The sequence below is a fragment of the Acanthisitta chloris genome, unplaced genomic scaffold, assembly GCF_000695815.1.
Source record: "Acanthisitta chloris isolate BGI_N310 unplaced genomic scaffold, ASM69581v1 scaffold11766, whole genome shotgun sequence".
Taxonomy (NCBI): domain Eukaryota; kingdom Metazoa; phylum Chordata; class Aves; order Passeriformes; family Acanthisittidae; genus Acanthisitta; species Acanthisitta chloris.
This window is the reverse complement of record NW_008678926.1, coordinates 3,225-12,884: the sequence shown is the minus strand read 5'-3', so window position 1 is coordinate 12,884 and position 9,660 is coordinate 3,225. Positions and strand designations below refer to the sequence as shown.

Genomic DNA, 9,660 nt, shown 5'->3' with positions numbered 1-9,660 from the left:
ACCTGGCTGTGAACACTGCCAGGGTTGGGGCAGCCACAGCCTCCCTGGGCAACCTGGCACAGGGTCTCACCACCCTCACAGGGGAAAACTTTTTTCTAATATCCAGCTTAGACTTTCCCTCCTTCAGTTTGAACCCATTACCCCATGTTCTGTCACTGCAGTTCCTAACAGAGTCCCTCTCTGGCTCCTTGTAGGCCCTTCAGATATTGAAGAGTTGCTCTGAGGTCTCCACACAACCTTCTCTTCTCCAGGCTCAACAGCCCCAACTCCCTCAGCCTGTCCTCACAGGGGAGATGCTCCAGTGCTCTTAGCAACTTGGTGGCCTCCTCTGGACTTGCTCCAACAGTTCCATGTCCTTCTAATGCTGAGGCACCAGAACTGTGTGCAGTATTCCAGGTTGGATCTCACGAGAGCAGAGGGAAAGAATCTCCTCTTTTGGCCTGCTAACCATACTCCTTCTGAAGCAGCCCAGGATTTAATTGGCTCTCGGATTTATTTGTTTATTTTGGAATGCTATAAACAGACTTTTGAAATAGTTTTGTGAGTTACCTAGGAACTTGTGCACATTAATCTACAAAACAAAGATGATTTGTCTATACACTAGCAAAAAAAAGTGTTCAGCCAGTTCTGGGTGTGTATTTCCCACCTCTGAGTGTATATGGCCAAGGTCTGTTACCACTAGCTTCCTCTTCAGATCAGTTTGTCATCTCACATGCACCAACATAACTTACTAGAGGATTCTCATTCTGTTAGTTCATCAATGGGAAATGTTTGGAATCTGCATTGTAAAACTGTCACCAGTTTGGATTTTGCTGGTTGTTAATAACACCACTGTTTCTTGTGGAGGAAAGCACTGACAATTGCAGAGTTCATTCTTGGCTGAACACTGAAGCTGTTGTTCCCTGTTGGATTTCTTGCCTTTCTGTGGCATCTTATTGCTCAGTGGTGAGCTTTGCCCTGCAGGAAGAAAATGAGCATTATGCTGTTTTCTTTTCTGAGCAGACTTTTTTGACTTTGTCAGGATCATTGTATGACCACTGATTTCAAAGCATGGACTGGAAGTGATTCTCTGCAGGTTCAAGAAACAGAAAAATGTTCTGGTGTGTTAGGCTGTTCAGGTCTTGAATATTGTGTTTGCTAAGGGGAGGTATTTATTGGAGGAGTTTTCCCTAGCTTTCCTCAACTGCAGGTGAGGAAAAGCTGTTTGTGGAAGTCTGTCTCTATTTTATTTTCCTGTTTGTAATATTTATGGCTTTGTAGTATATTTCTCTTTATAATGGAATGTATTTCATAGGAATTTGCTTATTCAGAAGACAGGACTGTTAGATAGCTTTAGTAAATAAGGTTGTAAAGCTACAGAGAAAGCTCTAGGGCAGTGAGAAAATCCAGACAATTGTACTAGAAGAAAACTTGATTCGAAAACGAAGAAATGAGCCTTGGGTTGTACTGTCTGCAATCATCAGTGCTCCAGTTAAATCCAAACCCAGTGCTGAGAGATGGTTAGAGAGACACAGCATTGTGTCTGCAGGACATGCTGTGCAGCTAACTGGGAGCACTTTCATGCATCTGTAGGAGCAAATAATGGAAAAAGAAAGAATAGAGATCAAGGCTTTACAAGTAACATGTGAATCCTCAGCTGTGGAATTATATCTACAAAGTTTCATAACACAGTGTTTCAGGCATAGGTCTTAATGCTTTGAGAAGTTCCAGTAGCAAATCAGTATGAGAAGTATGAAAGCTTTTTGGAGGAAATAACATTTTTTATATATTTCTCTCTCCCTCCACATTGGAGGTATCAGATTTGCCTTTTTTATAAGGTTGAAGGTTGTAATTTCTTAGGAAAAACACATAAGAGCTATATCCTCTGCAAGTAGAAATGCAGCTGTGGGTGGTAAAATTCTTTATTAGAAAGGAAACTTCTTTATTTAGCAGCGCTGTTAACAACATTGTTATTGAACTGCTGCTAGGTATGTCTTCCTTTCTGTGTTCTCTGTTTCACTCAGTAAGGCAAAACTTCCTTCCCAGCTCTAGTTTCTTTGGCACTTGCTCAGTTTCATGAGCTTTGCCCTACTGACTGGCAGTCTCCCCCTTAGCTTTGCTGAGGGAAAAAACAATCCTGCCCTGGGTACAAATAAATCTTCCCAGCTGGTATGCTGGGAAACTAAACCTCTTTTATGTATGGCATCTATTCTGCATTCTAGTTCCTGGGATGGGAGTTGGGCACTCCTCACTTCTGTGTCACTGTGCAGTCTCCAGGAAGGTCTATGTCTATGGCTTCATGTTTTTTCTCTCTCAGTGAACCTGTCTTTTATGGGAGAATGCTTAGATTCCAATTGGAGCAGAGTCAGGGTACATATTGACCTCACCATGAGTTGTTGATGGGCAGTGTGTAATTTCCAGTGCTTCCAGTAAAGGCTGAGGTCTAAGGACATTTGTAGGATGAAGGTTGGGAGGACAGTGCTGCATTTGTCTAATAAGTAAACCCAGTTTTGTCTAACTTAGGATGGTCTAGATTTATTTTTCTAGCCACAAGGACTCAACTGAACTTCTGGGAGAGCCCTTGGGGATTGCTACTGCTTTACAGGCCATGCAAGGAGACTTCCTCCTCTGCAAGCCAAGCCTGGGTGTTCCTGCAAAGGGAGAGGGAATTTAGAGCCTATGGCAGGACAGTGAGAGCATGAGGAGCAGTGAATGCTGGTGGATGGTGCTATCTGTCAGGGTACAGTGCACAGGAGGAGGTGTTTGGGGAAGCAGTTTCTCCCTAAGCACCTTCTCTGAGAAGGTAAGAAGTGCCAGTCTAAATGGAGTCATCTCGTGCACTGGCACTGAGTGGTGAGTGACCTGTTGGATCTTGTTGACTCCTCTGATTAAGTATCCAAGAGCTGTGAATGAGCTTGTGAATGGATTTAGTCTGTGCCTTTGTGGGCTGCACTAGGAAATGTTGTTTGGGCCGCTTAATCTACAGCCTGTTACCTATTTCTTTGAAAGAAATGAAGCTGGGAAAGTCAAGATTATCACTGTTCTGTACTACTCCTCCTGAGCAGGCTGAGCTTTGTAAAGGCATCTGAAATAAGGAGGGATACACAAAGTTGAAAGTTTGCTTTAGGATGTTGGAAATGCTGGATACAGTGATCTCCTGATGGCAATGATGATTTTATTGCTGCTGTTGCCAGGTTTGTGTTCAAGTCAAGTTACTTCCTGGACCTTTCCATAGGTGCTGCAAACAGAAGAGGAATAGCATGAGCAGTTTCAGGCTGTATGAGAAATGTTGTGCACATTGGGTCAAGCATTTCTTACAGCATTCCTGAGACTTTGACATTGGTAAAGCTGGTTAAGACACTGTTACCTGAGATCTGACCTCTTTATATTGATTCATTTACGACTTAGATGCCATAGTTTGCCTGCCAGATTGTAGAATTGAATATATTTTTTGGTTCAAGTAGTTTTGGGTAGGTCAGAGCTGCAAAGTAAAGAAAGGGATTTTTTTTTTTGTGCCCTTGATATTGTACATTCCTATCATAATCTGTCAGGATTAGAGAACTAGAGAGATAGAAATTAGTTTAGGAATCAAGACTGAAGTCAGAAAAGGAAAGAATATGTAATTTTGTATTAATAAATATTAATAAATATTTAACTCGATCACCTAATATAACTTTTCGTAGAAATTTTGCATTTTAACATGGTCTTAGTTCTTAAGGAAGGTGCAAGTGATAATTGCAAATATTTTCAAGCAATCCTTACTTTATTTCCTATTTACTAGTCTGTTATCCATGCTTTAAAAAAATAAAAAAGTTGTCTTGAGTTTCCAAGTTATAAATAAGCTAAGAATGAGTAGTAGTGTAAATAATGTTTTTGTACTATAAATAAATATAAATAAACTTTCCATGGCAAGCACTGGAAAAGTACTGGAAAATGGTGGGAATTCCTCTCTATTTAACCTGCCCCAACCCTGGCAGTGTTCACAGCCAGGTTGGATAAAGTCTTGAGCAACCTGCTCTGGTGAGAGGTGTCCCTGCCCAGGGCAGGGGTTGGGACTAGATGATATGTAATGTCCATTTCGGCCCCTAAAATTCTATGATTCTAGTGTTGGGCATATTTTAATAATGAACCTATTTTTTATTTCTGCCAGTCAGAAGAACAGCTCTGTTAGTCAGTGTTAAATTTACCAGCCTTGTATTTTTATATATGGGCCTGGTGTGAAGCTCCATGAGAATGACAAAGATCTACAAAGTCCCATTCCATCTAGAAACAATAAAGTCATGTTGTTTAACCCAGGCACAGAAAGCAAAGAGGGTGACAAATCATAAATACCTGTATTGAAGGCATCTGAGGATGCATCACTTCACAAAAGTTTAAGTTGCATGAAATGAGAAATGTCTTTCTGGAAGGAAAGAAGGTTTGTGTCATGACCCACCTGTAGGGCTGTGATGTTTGTTATCAATTCTCATCAGGCTGAACAAAGACACAGGACCATTTGTCAGGGAACTTTAAGCTTTATTGTACAGGCACCATAACTCCAGGATCCAACCCAATATTTAGCCCCAAAAGGTGTTAGCAAACAAGCTCTGAAGTAGATACAAGGACCTGCACAGCAGTGGAGGATAACAAACTCTTAATTTGTACAATACAGTACAAACCAGTAACTTCTCAATTCCCACAGTGAACCTCTTAAAGGCACAACACACAACCAAAAGTGCTGGCTAACAACCCAAAACACAAAACCAAAGGCTCAGGCTAACAACCTGCAACACCCAACCAAAGGCTCAGGCTAACAAGCCACAACACAACCAAAGGTGCAGAGTAACTAGCCACAAGACACAACCAAAGCTGCTGCTCACAAGCCACAACACACAGCCAAAGGTGCAGGGCAACAAACCACAACACAATCAAAGGTTCTGGTGAACAAACCACAACACACAGCCAAAGGCTCAGGCTAACTAGCCACAACACACAACCAAAGCTGCTGCTCACACACCACAACACACAGCCAAAGGTGCAGGGCAACAAACCACAACACACAGCCAAAGGTGCAGGGTAACAAACCACAACACACAGCCAAAGGTGCAGGGTAACAAACCACAACACACAGCCAAAGGTTCTGGCGAGCAAACCACAAAACAGTATTCAAAGATGCTGTTCACAAGCCACACCATCACTTTTCAGTCTCCCCACTCCCACAACAAACTTCAGTGAAGAGCACAGAGGTAAGGTATGATAGCTGTGCTGTGCAAAAGCAAACACAGGGAGAGAGAGAAATAGAGAGAGAAAAGGGAGAGAGGTAGCACAGAAAATCACCAGCCCTTAGGTCCCACATTGGTCCTGCCACTTGGATGTTCCAGAGTTGGGGCAAAGCATGAGAGTGAAAGGCAAAGAGGGGAAAGAGAGAGAGAGAGGACACCTGATCCTCTCCCTTTTATAGGTAACCTGGTGCAGCCTCTTATGCAAACTAGATTTTTCATGCCATTCCATTCACGTGTGTACAGACCTTTCCAGCCTCCTCCAGGGAGTAAGTCAGGGGGAGAGGCTGAGCAGGAGTCTCCAGATGAAGCAGGAATTTGGCTCAAAACATGCTGCCCCACCTCCACAGGACCCTCTGCTCTGATCACATCCTACCTGTCATCACAGTCGGAATGTCTGAGACAAAATATGCTCATGTCTGGTCCTCCCCAGCTTGTGTTTAGTGAAACTACCTGTCATCACAGTCGGAATGTCTGAGACAAAATATGCTCATGTCTGGTCCTCCACAGCTTGTGTTTCTTTTAGTGAAAGAGTTATTGGCAGCAGTGGAATCTGTTTGTTGGCAGCTGCTGAAGAGAACATCCCATTTTGATTTAAAGATTATTTTCTGCTTCAAACACATTCCTGTAGTGGTTCCCATGGTTAATACTGCACAGGAGTAGCAGACCAAATGATTTACAGTCAGCCCTGCTGGGTTATAAAGCACAGGCCTCTCTGTGGATGTTCTCCTTCCCCCCTGCCCTCCCCTTTGTTACACCAAGGTCCTATGGTTTTGTTTGACTTAGGCTCTGTGTTCAGCATACATTGAATACACAACGTTTTTGTGTAAAAGTTCAAACAAATAATAAGCAACTTGTTGTTATTTATTTATAGCCTTCTGACCATTTGAGTGCTCAGTTGTAACCTTTAAATGCTTTAAATGATTCCAGTAACTGTGGTTCTCTACCTCTTGGCAGATAGTGTTGTCCTCTCTAAGTTTTCTTCTAAGGAGGCTTTCTCCCTCACTTTGATATAGGTGTAACTGGCAAAAACAATTTAAACTTCTTAGTTTTCCAGTATAGAAGGACTGTTCTGTGGTTTCCATGAGCAGATCTCCACTCTGACTTGAGAATTCCTGTAGCCAGCAAAGAAATCTTTCAGTCCTCAGGTGCTTCTGCTGTGTCCTGAGAACTTTTTGCTGCTTGATCCAATTTATAAATCCAAATTACTGTATTCTTTCAGCCCCTAAGAATTTTCAGGAAAGTTTTGGAAGCCTGACAAAATTTGAAAAATCTAAGCATCCTAAAAACTGCCCTGGAAGTCTCTTGGTAAATGCTTGAGTAGTTAGGATACATGTTTCATGGGCTGCTAGGTGGGTTAAAACCTTCCTAGAACCACAGCCAGCTCCTGTTTGGGGTGTTTGGCTGTCCTCTTTTGGTGGGAGTGGAGGGAATGAATGATTCTCCTGCTGCCAAGAGCATTCACAAAGCCTTGGCATGAACTTTTCAGGATCTCTCTTTGCTGGGCTGGAGGCTTGGCAGAAGTTGCTTTGTTGTCCTTCCCCACCCTCCACCAAGGATCTTCTATGTCATGGTTAGCCCAGTGTTGCTGTATGTTTTGAAGGACAAAACTGTCATGTTTCCTTTGACTCTTGCTCCCACTAAGGGTGCACTGCAGGATGCTTTAAGGTGTTTTTTTTAAAATCAAAATCAGGAAATGGATGCAGAAAGAAAAGGTTTGGGCCACTAGAACTAGTGCTCTGAAGTTAGGATGTAGCTGTTACATGGATGACTGTGCAACACACAGTTTGGCCCAGACTTGCCAGATATTTGGGTTTCCTGTTAGCTCCAGGTTAGTGTGCTGTTGTGGCTGTTGAAAAATGTGGGTTGCTTTGGTTACAGTGAATTGGCAGGATGACTCCCACAGTAATCCTTGTGTGGCTCCAGGGATGGGTGGGAGCAGACAGAGCTGTTCAGATCTGTTCTGTGCCAGATCTCTAGTACATCCTGCATGTGTTTTATGATAAGAATTTTTCAGAAGTGTTCCAGAAGGCTGGTTTAAGCCTGCCATGTTTCATCTGAAACTTTTCACCTATGAAGAGAAGGGGGGGGGAGAGAGAGAGAGAGAAAGTCTTCTGTTGTATCTCCAGAGAGCTCAGTCTGAACTCCTGATTACTACATAATAAACTTTTTCATTGTTAGGGTGGTCAGGCACTGGAATAGATTGCTCAGGATGGTGGTGGAGTCATCACTCCTGGAAGTGTTTAAGAGGTGTCTGGATCTGACACTGGAGGATATGATTTTAGGGTTACAGCAGTGACAGGGTAATGGTTGGACTTGATCTTGGAGGTCTCCTCCATCCTTGATGATTCTATGATCTTAGCCCAGTCCTGGGCATGATTTTGTCTGTGGTTCTGCCTTAGGAGTGAGACCAAAAGGATCCCACCTACTCCCCCACACCTCCAATGCTCTTGCCATCTTTTCATGCTGCTGTTGTGTTCAAAAAGTTCCAACCTTTCCTGAAATTTCAAACATTTTTTAAAATTTTATGTCTTGTTTGCACCAAACTTAACCCTGCTCCATCTTCAGTGAAATTTCATGTGAACTAGAAGCTGTATTTGCTGGCCAGAGCTAACAAGCTACAGTTTTCTGTCTCATGATGGAATACTCTGTCCTTTTTCTTTCCCTTTAGTATGGCTATGATGCTGCATATCACAAATGCACTGGTGGATGCTCACCCAGTCAACTGAACCTTTTGTTTATTGACTTTGCACTTCTTGATTTTATGACTTAGGTTAACTTAAGCTCTTCTTGATGTACTTCATGTAAATATTTGGAAATATATATCAATGTCTAGTGCCTTAAACTGTATTTTAAAAGACAATTGTTTGCTACTGAGTAGTCTATTCTGCAGTTGTTTGTAGTGCTTCTTGTTGCAGAAATGTCTGTGTCCCAAAGGAAGAATTTTTTTTTTGTCCTCTATCTCATTCTGGTGTTCAGTCATTGAGACAGTAAACCTGACCTGCAAGGCTGGCACAAAGAAAGTAGTTGCAGTTTGGCTGCAACCTGGAAATTTCTGCCATTTCTGCATTTGTTTTCGATTTAGCATTCCTGAGAGTGGATTAAAATAAGAGATAGAAATGTTGAAAGCTTGAATGAACTGGAATTATGATTTTTTGGAGTTAGGACTCCTAACTTGCATGCTTCTCTGTTATTTTACCCCAGAGCTTGCTTGCTTACTTTTTTTCTTGATGTTGCTGATGCTAAAGTGACTTGTTAGTCTGGCTATGGAAACCTAACCCATGCTTTTTTCTCTTTAGGCACTCAGTGTTACTGAAACTCTGATCAAACCTTTGGAAAGATTTAGGAAAGAGCAGCTAGGAGCTGTAAAGGTTTGTCCCTTGTTGCCTTTATAAGTTTGTTTCATTTCTCTACTTGGATTGCAATGCAGTAATGATAAGTCATTAGCAGAAACTGTTGTTTGTGTTTCATGTATTCACACTTTGTTTCTTTCCTAACTTGAGAACTTGCTTCAGAAACAAATGGAATGTTTCAAGAAGAGAATAATGTGTTCTCTCCCTTCCTTCTCCTCCTCCCCTCCCTTATCTCTTCTGCCTGGAATAGGAGCAGTCCTGCTAACAGCCTTCCCCCTCCTTAATGGGTAACCCTGTTCTGCTTTGTATTTGCTTGCAGTTGCACAATCAAAGGCTGAAAAATATTAACTGCCTAAAGGAGCTTGGTCATCCATATGCTTTTAACTGCATTTTTGCCACCTGCAAAGTGAAAATTGCCTTTATTTTACTATTTTGGTTTTGAATAAATTGTCTCTATATGAGTAGAATAATAGGGATGGAGAGGCTGAAGATGATCTCATTCCAAGTATTTCTTTGGTGAAAGTATTTGGTCATTTTTTTAAAAGATTGTTACTAAGTTGTGTGTATTTAAAAAAAGCTAAAGTAAACTCCATGAATTAAATGCAGATTAGCTTTGGATAAGAGTAACAAGGACAAATTTAACCTCTTTGTACCTGTCTACTTCCTTCTTGCAGTGAGAGATTTAAAAGCTTAGTAAAAAATAACAAGGCCAGGAAAGGAGAAAAAAGCCCCGAACCAGCTATTTATTACAGTTTTCTGTTGCAAAATTCAGTTGATACATTTCCCAACCACCTGCCTGTGTTTTATTTTATAATTTCATGACTTCATCTCCAGTGATATTTAAGAGCTAAGACAACATACTTCCTTCTTGCAGTGAGAGATTTAAAAGCTTAGTAAAAAATAACAAGGCCAGGAAAGGAGAAAAAAGCCCCGAACCAGCTATTTATTACAGTTTTCTGTTGCAAAATTCAGTTGATACATTTCCCAACCACCTGCCTGTGTTTTATTTTATAATTTCATGACTTCATCTCCAGTGATATTTAAGAGCTAAGACAACATTGAAGAGAACT

General features: G+C 41.5%; 1 protein-coding gene across 1 annotated transcript in view; it reads left to right on the top strand.

The window, feature by feature from the left end:
* Window positions 1–9,660, top strand: part of LOC103804496 (rho GTPase-activating protein 10-like) — a gene marked incomplete at its 3' end in the record, with an annotated part of 60,293 nt that overhangs the window by 48,059 nt on the left and 2,574 nt on the right. The window contains exon 4 of the mRNA XM_009077109.1: window positions 8,537–8,608. Within this exon, the coding sequence (XP_009075357.1) occupies window positions 8,537–8,608 (72 nt within the window). The remainder of the gene's footprint in view (window positions 1–8,536; window positions 8,609–9,660) is intronic.